This window comes from Vipera ursinii (genome assembly GCF_947247035.1).
Source record: "Vipera ursinii genome assembly, chromosome: 3".
NCBI classification, from domain to species: domain Eukaryota; kingdom Metazoa; phylum Chordata; class Lepidosauria; order Squamata; family Viperidae; genus Vipera; species Vipera ursinii.
The window spans coordinates 10,168,274-10,188,696 of record NC_139516.1 but is presented as its reverse complement, the minus strand read 5'-3'; the positions used below and the strand labels follow the sequence as shown (position 1 = coordinate 10,188,696).

Genomic DNA, 20,423 nt, shown 5'->3' with positions numbered 1-20,423 from the left:
TAGTCCTTTTTTATTAAGCTAGACACCCAAATCCTGCAACTGTTCTTCATGTTTTAATCTCTGGTTCCCTAATCAACTTTGTTGCTCTTCTCTGCACTCTCAACCTCGTTTTGATACCATGGTGACCAAAACTGGATGCAATATTTCAAGTGTTAAGATATTCAAATATAGGAAAATAAATTCAAGATGTTAAATATCTTAGGGTGTTATTGTCAAGGGAGTTTTCTAGTGCAGAGTTTGTAAGCCTTTCCATTCCAATTTTAAAATCAATCTTAGTGAGCTAAATAAATGCCTTAAACTATTAAAACCTGGATTTATTTTTTAAAAATATTTATATCCTACCTTTATTATTTTTACAAGGCGGCAAGCATAACCAGCATACCTTCCTCCTCCTATTTTCTCCACAATGACAATCCATTCAGGTGGGTTGGGCTGAGAGAGTAATTGGCACAAGGTCGCTTAGCTTTCACGCCTAAGGCGGGACTAGAACTTCCCGTCTTCTGGTGATTGGTCCAAAATCATCCAGCCGGCATTCATGGCTAAGGCAGGACTAGAACTCATGGTTACTCCTGGGTTCTAGTTGCTACCTTAACCACTAGACCAGAAGGAAGGAAGGAAGGAAGGAAGGAAGGAAGGAAGGAAGGAAGGAAGGAAGGAAGGAAGGAAGGAAGGAAGGAAGGAAGGAAGGAAGGAAGGAAGGAAGGAAGGAAGGAAGGAAGGAAGGAAAAGGAAGGAAGGGAAAGGGAAGGGAAGGGAAGGGAAGGGAAGGGAAGGGAAGGGAAGGGAAGGGAAGGGAAGGGAAGGGAAGGAGGGAGGGAGGGAGGGAGGGAGGGAGGGAGGGAGGGAAGGAAGGAAGGAAGGAAGGAAGGAAGGAAGGAAGGAAGGAAGGAAGGAAGGAAGGAAGGAAGGAAGGAAGGTCCCATATCTTAATTTCTCCCAAGTCTCTAGAGGCTGTCAACATATTATGGAATATTGGTAATTTCCAAGGGCTTCGAAAACTCAAAAGCATCATTTGGAGTACTGTCAACCCGGTTCTAATCACTAAATCTTGCTGACCAAAGTACAGATGCAAAAGGAACTGAGCAAAGTACATATTGGAAGGTTTATATAACTGGCAAAAATTTATTCCATGTGCAAAAGTTAAGTTCCCTCAATGCAGTTTGCATTTGTATTTAGGCACAGGGCTCTCAAACTGTGCTTTTTAGATACTACTCAAAAAAAGTAGTACTGTTCTTCTAGAAATCTGATTATGTAGCAAAGCAAAGAAAGGAGGGGGGGGAAGGTAGGGTTTAAATAAATCCAGAGATGAAAATAGTTTATAGATCCAAAATACATAGTCAGATACAGATAAATTTGTTTTTAATAAAGGAGTTAATTTTCTTTCAATCCTATATAAAACAATAGCAATTAAAAACTTCATTTTTGAAAGTAAAATATTTACATATGAACAAGGGACTGTGCAAAATTTACATAAAAAAAATGGAAAGACAGGATTTCTCTCTCTCTCTCTCTCTCTCTCTCTCTCTCTCTCTCTCTCTCTCTCTCTCTCTCTCTCTCTCTCTCTCTCTCTCTCTCTTTTCCCTAAAAGACAAATAAAAAGGTGTAACAGTTTGTTGGATGTTGATAAAAATACTGATCAGCATTCAGTTTTACACACAAAAAAGGAGAAAAGGTGCAAATGCACTGGAAACTCTCCTTGCACAAGGCTCTGTTCAAATCAATGCCAGTTCGTGCACAGCAAACCTTCATTCCGGTAGGGTTTGCACAAGGAAGGTCCCCAGTTGCGCCTGCCCTTGAAAATCTAACATGAGAGTTCACACAAAGAAAACCGACATATTTACAGTCATAAAAGTACTATCAATAGACAATTTAATACAATAACCTCTGAAAATATAAAGAACCAATTAGTATATTTGTAATAAAAAAATAGGTAGAAACAGGGGGATTTTGCTCTGGACATCTTTAAAGTAAGCCCATAAGCTTTGCATACAGTCTTTTAGCAAAATAATTATAGTTTACATAGCCATTTTTAATGTTATGTGCCAAAAAATTATGTACAATTACTGACAAAATACACCAACCATTTTTTTTCAACACTTGATTTCACACTGAGAAAACTGCCTTTTTGATGATTCCTCTCAACTCTGATTTTTATTTAATCTAAGCTTTCACTTTCGCTAAAAAACACAGTGCAAGTAAAATATATTTATGCTGAAAAGTTATTTTTCTTTTTTTTAGGTTTTTCGTTTTTTTGTTTTAAACTTTACAGCTTTACAAACTATAGCAAATAAATGCATTTCTTTTTTTCCTTTTTTAATTTTTTTTTGTACAGATGCTGATAAAACATTCAGAAGGAACTCTCCTTTGTGGGTCTTCAGAGTTGGGTGGGGTGCCTCTAATAAGCAAAAATAACAAGATTAAAAAAGAATTGAGGTTACGCTTAAAATTAAATGTCGTGTAGAATTTGAACCATCTCGGGCAGGAAGGAAAAGATAAATATTTATTAAAATCAATTTATTTTGCTAACTGACTTCTTTTAAAAGCTAAAGTAAAATGAGGTCACCTGCTGTAGGCATATATATATATATATATATATATATATATATATATATATATATATATATATATATATATATATATATATATATACACATACATACACACACACACCTAGATGATTTGAGTTAAAGTACAACTGAAATAAAATGCACAATTAATGTTGAATTGCTACAGGATCATCTGACACAGAGTAGCTGGTTATTTGCTAATGGTTCCCTCAGTCTCTGTAATATGGCTTGTTTGACAAGAAGGCCACTCAAAGAGATGAGTTAAACTTCCAACTGTCCGCATATTGTCTCCTTAGGCCTTTACACGTCTCCTGACTGTCAAAGAAAGAGATCTCTCTCACATCAAAGGGTTAATGATCAATGGAAATAGAAAAACGAGCTCCTTGCAAAGAGATGGCTGTCTCAGGGTGGTGGCTGTTGATGGGGTGTTCTGATTTGGATTTTAAAACAATATCCCATAGGCTTGTTACAAAAAGGCGTAATCTGCAAATATATATAAAAAAGTGTCCCCAGGGTTTTTCTTCTTTTTGCCAAAAAATATCTTGATCTTCTCCACTTCTACTTAAGGAATGCTTTATAGAGCAATAGTGAATGGCTTGTCTCTCGCTCATTTTCTAAACAAAATATGAGGTCCCTGAGGTTCACCCGAGTTATCCTTTGTCGTGTAAACTGTCTGGTTGTTCCGATTCCGGAGCATCCTGGTACTGCTACACTGGGACTGGATCCCTGGGAAAAAAGAGAGAAAAAAGGATTTAAAAAAGAATAATCCGCTTGCAAAGCTGACTACAGGTGGTCTTTGACTTATAACATTTCGTTTCATGGCTGTCCGAAGTTACAACGGCACTGGGGAAAAAAGTGACTTATGACCTTTTTTTTTACACTTACGACCTTCTGACAAGCAAAGTCATTGGGAAACCCAGATTCACTTAACAACCGTGTTACCAATTTATAAACCGCAGTGATTCACTTAATAATAAAGAGCCTTGGTGGAGCAGTGGGCTAAAGCCTCCTTAAGTAACACCAGCTGCCTGCAATTAGTGCAGGTTCGAGTCCCACCAGGCTCAAGGTTGACTCAGCCTTCCATCCTTCCGAGGTAGGTAAAATGAGGACCCAGATTGTTGGGGGCAATTAAGCTGACTTTGTAATAATGCCGCTGGGGTGTGCGTGAAAGCCCTAACAAGCAGGCATATACATAGAATGAAGGCTACTGCTAAGCTTATAAGCTGCCCTGAGTCTTCGGAGAAGGGCGGGATATAAATGGAATTAAAATAAAATAAAATAAAATAACATAAATAAATAAATAAGTGTGGCAAGAAACGTTGTAAAATGGGGCAAAACTCACTGAACAAATTTCTCACTTGGCAACCTACATTTTGGACTCAGTTGTGGTTGTTAACTTGTATAGTCCTTGACTTAGGGTCATGAAGAAGGGACTGTGCAAATTGGGACCATAATTTCCAGTTGCCAAGTGCCCAAATTTTGATGACATAGCCGTGTGGATGCTGTGACAGTTGTAAGGGCAAGCACTTTTTTCGGTGCCAATCTAATTTTGCAGGGGGTAAACAAATGACTGTAAATGAAAGATTATCTGTAACCCACATTGGATACAGGAGAAACCGGAAAATTTGATGGAAGGATATTTTTTTCAAGGGAAAGGATAGTTCAGTAAGAATCATATCTAAACTACAAGTAAACCTTGATTCACGAGCTTTGAGCAGATTTTGTGCCTCGAATGAGCCATGCTGGATTAGGCCAAAGCCCAACTTAAACCAGTCCTTTGTTCCTTATAAGAGCCAAGCAAAGATGCCCTGAGTACAGGGAAATAACAGCAAATTGCAACCATTTGTTTAGTAAACGTTTGAAATTACAATGGCACTGGAAAAAAATGTGACTTATGACTATTTTCAGGACAAGAAGCAATGGATGGAAACTAGTCAAGGAGAGAAGCAACCTAGAACTAAGGAGAAACTTCCTGACAGTTAGAACAATTAGTCAGTGGAACAACCTGCCTCCAGAAGCGGTGAATGCTCCAACCCTGGAAGTTTTTAAGAAGAGACTGGACAGCCGTTTGTCTGAAATGGTGTAGGGTTTCTTGACTGAGCAGGGGGTTGGACTAGATGACCTCCAAGGTCCCTTCCAACTTGTTGTTGTTGTTGTTATTCGGACGCTTGGCAACTGACTCTCATTTATGACAGTTGCAGTGCCCCGGGGGGTCATGTGATGACCAAAGTTGACCTTCTCACAAGCAAAGTCAACAGGGAAGCCAGATTCACTTAACAGCCGGGTTACTAACTTATCAGCTGCAGTGATTCGCTTAACAACTGTGGCATGTGAAAGGTCGTAAAATGGGGCAAAGCTGTCTCGCTTAGCGATGGACGTTTTGGGCTTAGTTGTGGTGGTTAAGTTGAGAACAACTTGTAGTCCCAAATGAAGATGGAAACCCACCCTTTTCCTATCCTTGCTCCTCTGCAAGGGGCTTTTAAAGGCATGCTGGCTCCCAACCCAGAGTAACTCTGAATCTTCACAATCAATAGCCCTTGGCAGAGCTCTACACTGTGAGTTTACTCCATCTTCTTTTTTCCACGCAAGCTAGCAGTCTCCACTATAACTTAGGGTTTCCACAGGTCAATTGCATACTGCATGAATAATTCTCTTCTTTTGCTATTGAATAACCCCCCTGCTCTTGATCTTTTAACAGAGGGGGGAAAAATAACTTCCCTGGGCTCTTTATTTATTTATTTAGCAAATTTAGAAACACCTCACTGTCAACGCTAACATTGGATGTTCTTGCTTTGACAAAAGATGAAGAAGCAGCTATTTTATATTTCTACTTGTGTATCACTTTTTAGAGGGACGCTGAGCTTGTCGATCAGATAGTCGGCAGTTTGGCGGGTCGAATCCCGAGTGCCGCATAACAGAGTGAGCGCCTGTTACTCGTCCCAGCTTCTGCCAACCTAGCAGTTCTACAGCACGTAAAAATGCAAGTAGAAAAATAGAGACCACTACGGTGGGAAGGTAACAGCCTTCCGTACGCCTTTGGTGTCTAGTCATGCCGGCCACATGACCACGGAGACGTCCTCGGACAAGCGCTGGCTCTTCGGCTTTGAAACGGAGATGAGCAACGACCCCTAGAGTCGGAAACGAGTAGCACGCATGTGCGGGGGAACCTTTACCTTTACCTTTATCACTTTTAGAGTTAAAGTTAGATGAAGATGGGAGGGGGGGAAGGAAGAATATGCATAGGGGATTAGTTAGACATAATAACATAACAGTAGAGCATTTTCAAGGTTGTATGTAATAAGAGGCGATAGGAACTGACGGGTTAAGCTATGGAGGGAAAACTCACCTTTCTTAAATTAATTGGAGAATGTGATTTATGACGGCAACTAAAGGAGGGAACTATGCTTTAATATTATTGTGCTCAAGGGAGGGGAATCCAGATTTCGGCTTTAACCAAGTATTGCCGATGTTATATTGCTCTAATAAAAGACTTTTAAGGTAAACAATGCCTCAGAGTTCTTTGAAGAGAAGCTTGACACTCACTTCACACACAAAGCAACAGTTTTCTCCAAGTCATCTATGATTTTATACACCTCGATTATGTAATTCCTCTGTCACCTTTCAACCTAAAAGAATACCAAATGTTCTGGCTTCTTCTCATGGAGAACGATTCCAAGCTCTGTGTTATTTTTATTGTTGACTGTCAGTTGCCTGTTTACTCTGATTTAATCTTTAACTTCCATTTCATTCAGCATACGTATTTCAACTTTTTTTAAAAAAAATAATCTGCATAATACTGGTGGTCCTTGACTTACGACAATTCAGCCCAAAATTTCGGGTTGCTAAGCGAGGCAGTTGCTAAGTGAGTTGTGCGTCATTTTATGATCTTTTTTGGCACAGACGTTAGGCAAGCCACTGCAGTTGTTAAGTGAATTATAGAGTTATTAAATGATTCTGAATCCCCGCATTGACTTGGCTTGTCGCAAGCCAGCTGGGAAGGTTAAAAATGGGGTTCACATAACCCTGGGACACTGCAACCATCATTCACACATGCCGGTTGCCAAGTGCCTTAATTTTGATCATGTGACCATGGGAATGTTGCAATGGTTGTAAATATGAAAACCCGTCATAGGTCATTTTCTTCAATGCTGTTGTAATTTCAAATGGTCACTAAACATCTGATTGTCAGTCAAGGACTACTTGTGTAGACTTTGTATATTCACATTTTGTGTAATTAAACTCAAAGATTTAAGGAAAGTGGGATTGGTATAACAATGTCACAGATATAGAAGTCCTAGCTTTAAATCCTAATCAAGCCAGTTCATATTACACTTTTGATTTCACTCTGTTAAGATATTGGCTTTTCTGGAACCAGACTTTCAACAATTCAGAAACTGCCCGATTAAATGTTTGTCACTGGACCAATGCAAAATTAAAAAAAATGCCTCAAGGAGTGACTTACTAAGAGAAAATAAACAAGAGGACCGTAGTCTCCTCGTTCTCATAAAAATATATGGAGACAATAAATATCTGTAACCAGCAGGTGGCACATAACGACCAAGAAACGAATTTCTGTTTTGACTTTGGTGGGAGTTAAAGATACTTACAAGTAAAAACTTTTAATAATTTAGGCATTGTGCAAATAAGTTACTAGACTGGAGCCTCTTAAAATATCCAGTATAAATCAGGAGGAACAAGGTTGAGAAACCAGGACTGACTAGTGAGGACGTGGAGAACTATGGCTCCCTTTATGACTTGTGGACTTCAACTCCCAGAATTCCTGAGCCAGCGTGGAACAAGTCATAAGGGGGTTATAATTCCCCACCCCTGGAATAGTGAAACTGAGAACTGGTGGGGCGTTTCTCTTATCTGGAGTAGAAGTGAAAGGAACAGCCTGTTCAAAATGAACACAAGCAATAAAAAATTGAGATAGTATTACACTGTCTTTTTTAAAGAATAAACAAAGGTGTGAACTGGGTGATACCGTTGAGATTTACCTGTTTAAAATAAGGGGGAAGTTGAAATTAAAAGCGGTCTGTAAACCATTATCACTTTCCCCGCTGGCCATCCAAGCAAGAAGGTGAGGATCGCTTTCCCAAAAGCAATCTACATATCTTTCGAACTAGTATGAAGCAATAAAGGTGGGAAACTGTGGAGTCGTCGGTGCTCTCATAGTTGTTTAGCCCAACTAATATCTTTGGTATGAGGCAGTGGTGGGATTCAACTAGGTGAACCACCGGTTCTCTGTGTGGATGCCGCTTCCCGAAGTCCATTCTGGGCCTGGGCAACAAAAAAATTAGCTACCAGTTCTGCCGAAGTGGTGCAAACTGGCTGAATCCCACCCACTGGTATGAGGGTTAAAAATAGGGTTTACTCTCCGTTTATTTACAATGAAGCAGAAAACTGTACCCTAATTAAGGAGCTACCAAGAAGAAAACCACATCCCCACCAAAACTAGCAACGCAAGCTGCTGTATATAAACAAAAAGCTAGCAGTCAGATTTTTATAAACTCAGAGCAAGAATAAGTAGGATGCAGCGGCAGGAAAAACTAATGGAATGAATTAAAATATTGGTGAAATTTCCCCAAACTGCAAACCTTTCTAATAATGAAAAATGCAGACACACAGAAGAAGCCAAAATACTTGCATAAGTACCTTAGTGACAATCACAAAGAATATGTCGTGCAAGGAAGAAATAAGTAAGAAAGGGAGATTACAAACGGGTGGATTTCTTGTACAGAGATGTGTAACAGGAAAGCTAATAATTCAAGATGACTTTAGCAAAGAATGCTAAGAAACTTTGCTTTTAAAAAAGTGAGATTTGTTCAGAAGAATATAAATCACTACATCAACTGCTCCGTAAACAGGACTAAAGGAGGGATGATGAAGAAAAGACAGAACTACAGGTAGACTTTGACTTACAACCATTTGTAAGCAACAGAAATGTTGGGTTCATTTACGATCATAAATCAAGAACTACCTGTATTCACTCTTACTGTAGCTTGGTCTTCTCCGAGAAAATAACTCTTTCACTTGGTAATTATTCTATCTCATCCATCCTTTTTCCCTTCTGTGTCCATGTTTCTATCAATGCTTCTTTGATCCATATTAGTGGTGTCATCTTAGCTTCCTTGCTTCTAACACTGGACTAGAATTGATAGGATACCACTTCACTTTTGCCTGAGCCAACCTCCAAGTAGGAGTAACTTTAAAACCCTGTTCAGTCATCCTTTTCCTACAATTATCTACCTCATGACAAGATTTACCTCCTGCAGTCACAATGAAAATGCAACTGTCTGCAGGAGCCTCAGAGCATCTGAGGGATGTCAGCAGGAACGAGGTTTATCCATAGCACTTGAATGGTTCAGAGAACACCTAAATGTGGCTTAGTTGTCTCCTCAAACCTGTTTCGGGAGGATTTGGAGAAAGCCTTGTGCTTCAAATTACTTGACCTGACTGTTTTTAAAGAAATTCTTTCATAGCTTGTCTTCGGTTATCTGCTAATTTTCATCGGCAACGGCGCTTGGCGGACAGATTTTTTTAGAAGATTTTATATCCGAATTTTGAAACAGAAAGAGAAAAAAAATGAAAAAACGTAAGTGGAAGACAATCTGCTAAAACGAAAAAAGCAGAAAATCTTAAAGAAACTTGGGTAAGCCTTGAGATATATATATAGACCAATGTATCTCAAGGCTACCCAGGTCCCCCTTGCTTAGCAGGAAATTTTGAACTCAATTAAAACAAAATGGCAGATTTTGTGCCTGGAATGAATCTAAGAACAGCCCTACTGGATTAGCCAAAGATCAATTTAAATCAGCCATTTTGTTTCTTATATGATACACGCAAAGATGCCTGAGGTACAGGTAGTCTTTGACTTACAACGGTTTATTTAATGACTGTTTGAAGTTACAATGGCACTGAAAAAGTTACTTTTGACTGTTTTTCACATTTATTACCTTTACGGCATCCCCATGATCACAGGATCAAAATTCAGACGCTTAGCAACTGACTCATGTTCACGACGGTTGCAGTGTCCCGGGGTCATGTGATCCCCTTTTGCCACTTTCTGACAAGCAAAGTCAATGGGGAAGCCAGATTCACAACAACTGTGTTACTAACTTAACAAGTGCAGTGATTCACTTAACAACTGTGGCAAGAAAGGTCATAAAATGGGACATGATTCACTTAACAACTGTCTCACTTAGCAACAGAAACTTTGGACTTAATTGTGGCCATAAGTCGAGGATTACCTGTATAAATACAAGATTTATCCAAGATAAATACAAGATAAGGAATTGGAGAATCTAGCTTCCATAGGACAGTTTGAACCTGCCTGAGGTGAAACTTGACCTAAAATGTGTCAAAACCTATTGATATTGCCCTTACTGTCTGTAAGGAATGTCACATATGACATGGGCATGCTAAGGCTAGTAACGTAAGCTAGTCCTCGACTTACGATCACAATTGAGCCCAAAATCACTAAGTGAAATATTTCATAAGTGAATTCTGTCCCATTTTATGCCTTTTCTTGCCACAGCTGTTAAGTGAATCGCTGCAGTTGTTAAGTTAGTAACACGGTTGTTAAGTCAATCTGGTTTCCCCATTGAATTTGCTTGTCAGAAGCTCATAAAAGCTGACCACATGACCCCGGGAAAATGCAATCGTCACAAATGTGAGTTAGTGGCAAAGCATCTGAACTTTGGTCAGGTGGCCATGAAGATGCTGCAAGGGTCGTTAAGTGTGAAAAACAGCCATAAGTCACTTTGTTCAGTACAGTTGTAACTCTGAACAGTCACTAAATGAACTATTTTAAGTCAAGGTTTACCTGTATATCTTCTCCCTGAAAAATGTTGTGTGAAAGCTTTCATTGGCCAAACCCATGATGAGTAGCACAGGTCTATATCAATGTGCTCATCAGGGGACAATTATGTTGCATGGAAGCCTGCAATTTATTTATTTATTTTATTTCAATTCCATTTATATCCCGCCCTTCTCCGAAGACAATGTAAAAGGAATAATTATCACTAAATTAATGAGTGAAAAAAGACAAAATCTGAGATCGGCTTTTTAGTTTACCACGATCAATTAAATACGCTAAAGTAAAAGTAGAATGAGTGTAGGAAGAGAAAATAGAAACCCAGTATGAAAGAAAATTAGCTAATCAGCTAATGAAATGAACCAAGCATGGATGTGTTGCTTGGATAAAAGGATTACACTACAAAATGCAACAAAAATTACACTAATGGGAAGTAAGAACAAGAAAAAGAGTGCTTGAGAGAAGACTTAGACTAAGTGGAAATAGTAGAATACCGGAGAAGTGATTGTATAATGCTGGAGTTCTGGATTTCATAAGAAACTATAATGACAACTATAGTGAGCGGCATAGAAATTTAATGCTAAATCAATAATCTTATGCCTTAGACTAAAAAACTCACATCAACCGATCAAAAATCAAAGCAATTCTGTATTGCAGGAAACAGGGAAATAATCATTGCAAGTTCAACAGAAATTACAAAAATATTGGATTAAGTACATGTATTTGTGTACCTATGTAGAATATTTATTAAAGATGGGAAAATTACGTTTTAAGATATTGGCAGATGCTGGCAGAGACACTTAATGACATATTCTTTGGTCACCGTGAAATAAAAAGATATTGAGACTCTAGAAAGAATGCAGGGAAGAGCAACAAAGATGATTGGGGAGGATGCAGGCTAAAACTTACGAAGAATGGTTGCAGGAATTGGGCAGGCCTACTTTGATGAAAAGGGACGCGGTGGCTCAGTGGGTTAGGACGCTGAGCTTGTCAATCAGAAGGTCGGCAGTTTGGCGGGTCGAATCCCGAGTGCCGCGTAACAGAGTGAGCGCCTGTTACTTGTCCCAGCTTCTGCCAACCTAGCAGTTCGAAAGCACGTAAAAATGCAAGTAGAAAAATAGGGACCACTACGGTGGGAAGGTAACAGCGTTCCGTGCGCCTTTGGCGTCTAGTCATGCCGGCCACATGACCACGGAGACGTCCTTGGACAAGCGCTGGCTCTTTGGCTTTGAAACGGAGATGAGCACCAGCCCCTAGAGTCGGAAACGACTAGCACGCATGTGCGGGGGAACCTTTACCTTACCTTTTACCTTACTTTGATGAAAAGAGGGTCTAGGGGTGACATCATAGCAATGTGCCAATATCTAAGGGGCTGCCACAAAGAAGAGGGAGTCAAGCTATTCTCTAAAACAGGGGTCCCCAAACCCCGGTCCGTGGACCAATACCGGGCCACAGCATGCCAGCAACTAGTCCGCACAAACAAGGAAAGCCACATCCGCGGGATGCAGGCAGCACACAAAACCACAGAAAAACCTCTCTCCACCGAACTGGTCCCTGGTGCTCAAAAGGTTGGGGACCCCTGCTCTAAAGCACCTGAAGGCAGGACAAGAAGCAATGGATGAAAACTAATCAAGGAGAGAAGCAACCTAGAACTAAGGAGAAACTCCCTTACAGGGAGAACAATTAACCAGCGGAACAGCTTGCCCCCAGGAGTTGTGGGTGCTCCATCACTGGAGGTTTTTAAGAAGAGATTGAACAACCACTTGTCTGAAATGGAATAGGGCAGTGATGGCGAACCTTTTAGAGACCGAGTGCCCAAAATGCAACCCAAAACCCACTTATGTATCATCGGGTGCCGGGTGGGCATGGCCCATTGCGTGGGTGAGGCCAGTTGGGTGGGTGTGGCCCAATGGGTGGGCGTGGCTGCGGTGGTAACGGCAGACTGGGTGGGACTAAAAAGTTAAATCAATCAATTCCATCTTTGCAAGATCTTTGTTTTTCCCCTGCGAGAAGTTGAAATTGATTGATTGAACCTTTTTTTTTTTTGCACATGGCAGCGGCGGCCTAAAACGAAAAGGTTTTATAAAACCCAGCTGAAGGCCTAGGACTGGGGTGACGGTGCACGTTCGCCACAGGTTCACCACCACGGGAATAGGGTCTCCTGCTTGAGCAAGGAGTTGGACTAGAGGTCCCATACAACTCTGTTATTCTATCATTCTGTTACTCTGTTATAAGGTCAGTGAGCATGTACATAAAAGAAATCATTCTGACCACTTTGGTATATGTGACACTAGTATATGCCAAGAGAAAAACGAAATACAATGACAATGGAGGACACAGGGTTCAGAACAATTCACTACTACATAAAGGTTAAGTACAAAAGCGAGCGATCAGTATGAAAAGAGTATATTGTGGTGCTTTTTCAGAAAGGGAAGAAGTGAGTAAAATATATACAGAAGAGTGAATGGGCCAAGAAGGGAAATACTGAGAAAGTTGTGATCAGATGGTGGTAAGATCCTCATGAGGTGATGAGTTTTTTTAAAAAAAAAATTAAAGGCAATGAATGTATGGAGCAAAACTCTTCTCCAATATAGAAAGGTATGAATAGGAATACTGAACACTGTTGGTGCAAACTATTTTTATATTTCGTTCTGTTCTTTTTCAAAAAAAAATCCCCAATTATTTATTTTATTAAATTTATTTGCCGCCCATCTTGCCACGAGGAGATTCTGGGTGGCTTACAAAATTAAAACATTAAATTGTTCTTATTGTGTGTCTTGTTGTGTGTGTTTGTGGATGATCGTGTGTCTTTTCTCTGCTCTGCCTAATGTTCCTTATCCCAAAAGGCATGACTGGACTATATATGTACGCAGAAATGTTCAGACAAACAACTTTCTACAGTACAAACGAGGAATTAATTTGTCAGGATAGAAAATCAGTATTTCATGCTCCCTCTGGTACTTGAAGTCTTGCCAATTTGTTAATTGTATAATAAAATGGATTCCCTCTTTCACGGCTGATTGGTTGGGATTCATTTAGTAGCTAAATAAATCCTGAATGGCCCTGCTTAAAGGTGATTTGTATATCCTTAAGATTCTTTGGACATTAGCAAACCACTCGCAATATGCTTTCTCTTCAAACAAAAAATAAGAAACAAAATTGCACAGGCCCATTAAGACAGACAAGGAAAACTCAGTATGCAACAGCAGCCAGACAGCTGTGAGTTCATTAGAGCCAAAGCAGCTGGTTCTTAATTAAGCAAACAAAAGCTTCAATTCAGGCAGCCTGAACTTCCAAGGAACTGATTAATTTAAAGAAACTCAATTAATCAGTTTCTTTTTGAAGTGCAAGCAAGACTTCAGGAGGAGGGGGGGGGGAACAAAACCAGATTTGACGCTTTTAAAAGGGATTTTAAACTAAATACGTCCAATGAACAGACTCGCGTAGGATTGCATCCAGATTAAGCAGCGCTCCGAAAAAGCCCTAACCGTTTGAAAGCAAATAAGAAGCTATTCTCTGCTTAAAAGACAGCTATCTTCAGGCATGGCTTAAGGGCAGGACAAAAACTTCTGGGATGAGCCATATACAAAAACAACTCTTTCCAGACACGCAAGCTCCTGGTTGGTACCACGGAGCACGGGGGGGGGGGGGGGCGTTGTTTCTAAGACTATTCCTGAGACACGTGCAACTCTTCTCTTGAGAACAGAAACTGCAAACTTTGAAAAATTGCTACCTCTCCCGTTTAGCAATTCTTGTTGTTCACTGGCTAAGTTGTGTCCGGATTTTCGTGAACCCCATGGACCATAGCAAGCCAGGCCCCCCCCCCACTCCACTGTCTCCCAGAGTTTGCCCAAATTCAAGACTACTGCATCAAGACTATACCATCTAGCCATCTCATCATCTGCCACCCCCTTCTCCTTTCACCTTCCATTTTTCCCAACATCAGGGTCTTTCCCAGTGAGTCCTCTCTTCTCACTGGTGGCCAAAATATCTGAGCTTCAGCTTCTAACAATGGACGGCTCACATTCCAGGGATGAAGGAAAACAAATCCTTTCTATTATTATTATTATTATTAGTAGTAGTAGTAGTAGTAGTAGTAGTAGGAGGAGGAGGAGGAGGAGGAAGATGGACTTGAACTCCTGAAAGTAGGATTTGGAAGAGTGCAGGTGTTTGCAAAGAGAATTCTTCTCTCATACCTCTGTCCCTGATCCAGACCCTGGAGAATCCAGTTTCCGTTTTCTTCTGGGTCCTATTGCAGCCAACGCAGTCAAGTTAGCATCCCTCTGTCGCATTTGTGCTAGTTCTTGTTGTTGCATCTGGGTTTGGCAAAACAAAATTACCATTATTTCCTTGCAGTTTTTATTCTCACTTACGCTTTTTTTTAAAAAAATGCAATCACTTTTACATAGCTGAAGAATGTATGTTCTGGTTCCAAAATAATAAATATGGTTTAAACATACCTCCTTGGCCTTTTGTTTCAACCTAAGTTGCTCTGGATCTTCTTGTCTAGATCGAGACTGTGTTGATTTAAAAAATGGGAGGAGAGAATTGGGGGGGGGGGAGAGAGAGAGAAGAAAGACAGGGGATCTATTAAAATCACATTTTAAAATAACGTTTAAAGTAATAGTCAATACGTTTATAAACAACGTCCACTCACATTGTTACAAGTAGTCCTCAACATATAACCGTAATTGAGCCCAAAACTGCAATTGTTGTGGTCGTAAGTTCAGCTATCACGCGACCAGATTTGAAGTTACAACTGTTATTTTATGATGGTCATTAAGCAATTGTGGTGAACACTAGGTGAATGTGATGGTTGTTAAATGAATTCATTTTCTCCAATAGGCAATTTTGGCCAGAAGTAAATGCCGGAAACCAGCAAAAAATATTGCAAAACATGGCCACATGACCTGAGACATTGCAAATGGCCATAAAAGTGAGTCAGTTGCCAAGCATTCAAAATGTGATCATAACCACGCCAGGGGAGGGGGGGAAAGGGGGAGATATTTGGCAGCAATCATAACTCCAAAAACTGGTTGTAAGTAACTCTGGGGTGTTTGGTTATAACTCCAGTCATTTAGAGACCAGTAGTAAGTTGAGGACTACTGTAAATGGAGTAGGACACCTTGAGCTTTAATAGATTAATGGGGCATTTAAAAGCAACTATGTCATTAATGCCTAATCAGGAGAAGAAAATGTGGATCCAATTGATTCAGATCAAGCTGTCCACCAACCATTCACACTTTGCCTTCTGAATTTCCAACTTTGATTTTTGCTTGTTAATTTTAACTTGTTCTTAAATTTCTTTTTAAACTGTGCTTTCAATCAGGTGCTTATATTGTTTTAATATGTTGCTGTTAACCACCCAGAGTCACTTAAATGGCAGATGGGGTGTGTGTGTGTGTGTAGAAATTTAATAAATAAAATATAGATGGAATGGGACCAGCTTCAAGATTTTGTGGCAGGGGTCTTCGAACATGGCCCTTTTATGACTTGTGGACTTCAACTCCCAGAATTCCTCAGCCAGCGTGCCTGGCTGAGGAATTCTGGGAGTTGAAGTCCACAAGTCATAAAAGGGCCAAGTTTGAAGACCCCTGTTTTATGGGGTCCCAACAGCCCACATGTACCTGCACCTTGTCTGTATTTGTCTCCCTTTTTTCTCTTTAAACAAGACAGGAGGCAACATATGAAATACAATGCAATTCCGTACTCCTGTCAAAGTATATACAAACACTTAAATCCTCCAGAGAGAGAGAGAGAGCCACTTTGGTCGAATGGTTAAGGCACCAGGCTAGAAAGTGGGGAGGCTGTGAATTCCAATCCTGCCTTAGCTATAAAAGCCAGCTAGATGATTTTGGGACAACCAGTCTCTCAGCCCAACTTTATTGCGGGACTTCCTTGGAGTTGGACAACCTTCCATTGACATTACCCAACATTATATGCTGCCGAAAGCAGTTTTCAGAATATTGGGAAATAACTTCCAGACTCTGCAGGATACTAGCCAACAGTACAGATGGTCGCCAACGTATGACCGTAATTGAGCCAGAATTACAATTCTAGGTGGTGCCAGTCCTTAAGCAAGTCACCATGTTATTAGGCTTGATTTTTCAATCTTACACTAAATCAAGGACTACCCTTTCGTTCTCCTTATGGAGCTCTTTTATGACATGGAATTGCAGCCGATACCTCAACAGCAACGTGCCGGTAACCCAAGTTTGAAACCAACCAAGCTTCCTTAACTCTTTTCACATTCTGTACAAATGAACGACCTCTGCTCTTCCAATGACAAATATTACAAATATGTTTCACCTATCAAGCATAACACCCCAGAGCACTTGCCTTTGCTGCCCGCATTAATATTTCCCTTTCTTGTTCATCTTTCCGTTGTTTTTCTATTTGGTCAAGTTGTTCAAAGAACTTGAGTTGTGCCCGAACGTCGCTTGCTTGTTCGTATCTTTCGTCATCCTGAAAACAAGGTGATTTGCAAAAAAAAATAAGTAAATAAATAAATAAAAAATAAGAGATGGGCAAGAGAAATTACAAAGCAGTATTTCAAATTGCATTGTTGGAAAAAGAATGGAAGTTCTTCATTGACTGTGAATTTCCATTCTACTCCAAAGTTGAGCCCAACCAGCTGGGAATGCTCAAGATCAAGATAATAGACTCCTAGGTCTTCCAGGTAAGGCAGGGGTGTCAAATTCGCAACGTCACGTGACATGCCGGGGTGGGTGCAGTTTCGCCAGGACGCATCCGGCCGGCAGGTCGGCAGTTTGACACTCCTGAGGTAAGGTGTCCTTGCGACACCAACACAAACTTCCAACCATTATGCTTATCCATGGTGACCTGCTGTGACTGGAAGAGCCATCCCTTGTCATTGTGCGACTTATCAGATTCCTCAGCTGGAACTCATAATTATACATTAACAACTAATACAAATGCCCCCAGTGGAGTATTTAAATGAATCCTTCCCCCAGAGAACAGCTTTGATAGATCAGTGAGCCTACCTGACAACTACAGCTCAAAATATACAGAAATTCACAGTAATTTAAAAAATGGCAATATAGTCTTCTCCCCACCTATGTCCAAGGGGCCAGCTAACCACACAAGTGCAAGAGCAATAGATCCTCTACGAAGAGTGAGCTACGGAATTTTCTAAAGGATTCACTTTTTGAAGCTCCTCTTGGTTTAAGTGAAAGTATTGACTTTATATTGATGAGAACCGGTTCTTGCTCTACAATTTTTTTCCTCCCAGAGAAACCATTTTCCTAAAGTACCCAATGCAGCTGTTGAATGGCTTCCAGACTGTGGGACACACATGCCAAAGGTGTGTATTCCTTGACCGGACGAGATGGTAGACACTTTCTTGCCTAGTGAATGGTTTTTGAAGGATACAAACAGTGACCGGTCCTGTCTGAATGGCCCCATTCCACAGGTTTGAGTTGTAAGGTCCAACAAGCATCTGCCACCCCACCTCTCTAGGAGAAGGTAGAGCACACAGAAGTTATTATTAGTTCGTGGACCTTGCAGGCTTTGGAGTTCGCTATCGGGAGAAGGAGCAGATCTGCGCTAAAGATCATCTTGTTCTTGTAAATCTTGCAAAGAACCTTTTCCATGGATAGGACCCCTAACTTAAAACACTTTGAAGGCAGAATTCTGTTAGAAGTTAAATGCCTTGAAAGAAGCCATCCCCCAAAACGTAACGGCATCTTGCGTGGGAAAGCTAAGAGAGGAGAAGTACAGGTCGCAAGGGTGTGCAGGGAGGGGATGGTGTGGTTCGTGGAGGAGTATGCAACAGTACACAAGTGGCCAGAGCCATGTGGAAGATTTAACTTGATAACCGATTTCAACAATCCAAGGAAGCAATTCCTTGTTTGCCTGTGAAACTGATGCACACATTTTACATGCTGGAAAACTCCTGACATATTGATTAAAATAAAATCATTCTTATGGTTCAAGCTTATTTTTTTAAAATTGGCAGTCAAGTCAGTTGGAGATATATTACATATTAAGGACATTTACCGGCAATAAGTGTGCCTAAAAACAGAATCTAATTGCTTTGAGGCCCAGATTGCATTTAAGGCCATTACTCAGAAGGTTTTTGTTGTTGTTGTTTTTAAGGCATTGCCAATAGCTTCACAATAAAGAATACATCACTTACCTTGTAAGAAATATTCCTTTGCTGGGCAGTCTCTGACACTTTCTCTACCAGGTTTTGTAACCTTTGTTGCGTCGCATGTGATACATAACTAACTACGTCAGGATGGATTTCCGTTATTCCATGCTTTTTACCTGAGTTTCCAAGAAAAAAATGGTAATGTACATAAGCCCACATTGATGAATTAGAGCTAACTTCTTTATCAGCAGCTGCGTGAACTGATTCTGCTTTCCATGAGTTGCAGATGAACAGGTGTGGTGCAACTCCCAAAATATGCTGCCTTTAATGTGAATATTCTATCTGGAAGGATTGATAGAAGAACTATGGAGGAAATTAAAGCTGCAGTTGCACATTATTAACAGTATAAATAATACCGTATTATTTACAGTATTAACCTTGTGAACTCTAAAGCTTCCTCCTTCCGTTATGTATTCAAGATGGACAGTGATTTAATATTTATATGTTACTTATATGTAAGGGTGTAGGTCTATACACATGCTGTATGCAGTATGTTTAAATGTGTGTTATGTATGTATACACTTTGAGAGCAAGCAACTAAATTTCATTTTTAATGGGTACCATTGTGCCCACAGTAAAAAATGACAATAAAGGTTATCTATCATCTATCTATCTATCTATCTATCTATCTATCTATCTATCTATCCATCCATCCATCTATATCTCATCCATCTATCTATCACCTATCACCTATCTATTTATCTATCATCTATTTATCATCTATTCATCTATTTATCTTTCATCTATCATCCATCTATCATCTATCACTTATCATTTATCTATCATCTATCACCTATCATTTATCTATCTATCATCTATCACCTATCATTTATCTATCTATCTATCATCTATCAAGCATCTATCTATCATCTATTTATCATCTATCATCTATTCATCTATTTATTTATCTATCATCTATCATCCATCTATCATCTATCTATCATCTATCACCTATCATTTATCTATCTATTTATCTATCATCTATCATAGTTATGCGACCCCCGAGCAGGAAGAGCCTTGGTGGAGCAGTGGGCTGATGCCTCCTTAAGTAACACCAGCTGCCTGCAATTAGTGCAGGTTCGAGTCCCACCAGGCTCAAGGTTGACTCAGCCTTCCATCCTTCCGAGGTAGGTAAAATGAGGACCCAGATTGTTGGGGGCAATAAGCTGACTTTGTAATAATGCCGCTTGGGGGTGTGTGTGAAAGCCCTAATAAGCAGGCATATACATAGAATGAAGGCTACTGCTAAGCTTGTAAGCCGCCCTGAGTCTTCGGAGGGCGGGATATAAATGTAATAAAAATAAAAATAAAAGTAAAAATAAATCATCTATAAATATAAAATATAAATAAATGGCTGAATAAATACATGCAGTAATGGGAAAGCCTATTCCAATCTCATTCACACCACAGTAAATCCCATTCTTTGGTCCCTTCTGCTACCCACACCTATGTTGAGTCTATTAACATGATGGCTCCTTGCCTATGGAACATCATCCCTGTGTAAGTAAGATTGGTCCCCCAGTTTGACACTCTTTCAAAAGGCCCCGGAGATATGGTTTTGCCTATGGGTCTGGGGACCCCAGGGTGATATGGAGCCCATCAAGTGGTTGCTATGATTGTTGTTGCGAGAGGTGTTGGGCTACATTGTGTTTTGCAATGGGGGGGGGGTTTCTGTACACCAGGGGTCTTCAAACATGTCCCTTTTATGACTTGTGGACTTCAACTCCCAGAATTCCTCAGCCAGCATGCTTGGCTGAGGAATTCTGGGAGTTGAAGTCCACAAGTCATAAAAGGACCAAGTTTGAAGACCCCTGCTGTAAGCAATCCAGAGTCACCGTGAGTGAGTTGGGCAATCACGTAAATGTTC

The 20,423-nt window shown here is 40.2% G+C and overlaps 1 protein-coding gene across 1 annotated transcript in view; it reads right to left on the bottom strand.

Moving 5' to 3' along the window:
* Nucleotides 1-1,342: 1,342 nt before the first annotated feature.
* The window catches only part of TAF4 (TATA-box binding protein associated factor 4), a gene marked incomplete at its 5' end in the record, with an annotated part of 84,237 nt that continues 65,156 nt past the window's right edge, over nucleotides 1,343-20,423 (bottom strand). Inside the window, 5 exon segments of the mRNA XM_083360833.1 lie at nucleotides 1,343-3,293; nucleotides 14,580-14,699; nucleotides 14,844-14,900; nucleotides 16,723-16,848; nucleotides 18,542-18,672. Of these exon segments, the coding sequence (XP_083216959.1) occupies nucleotides 3,126-3,293; nucleotides 14,580-14,699; nucleotides 14,844-14,900; nucleotides 16,723-16,848; nucleotides 18,542-18,672 (602 nt within the window). The 3' untranslated portion in view covers nucleotides 1,343-3,125.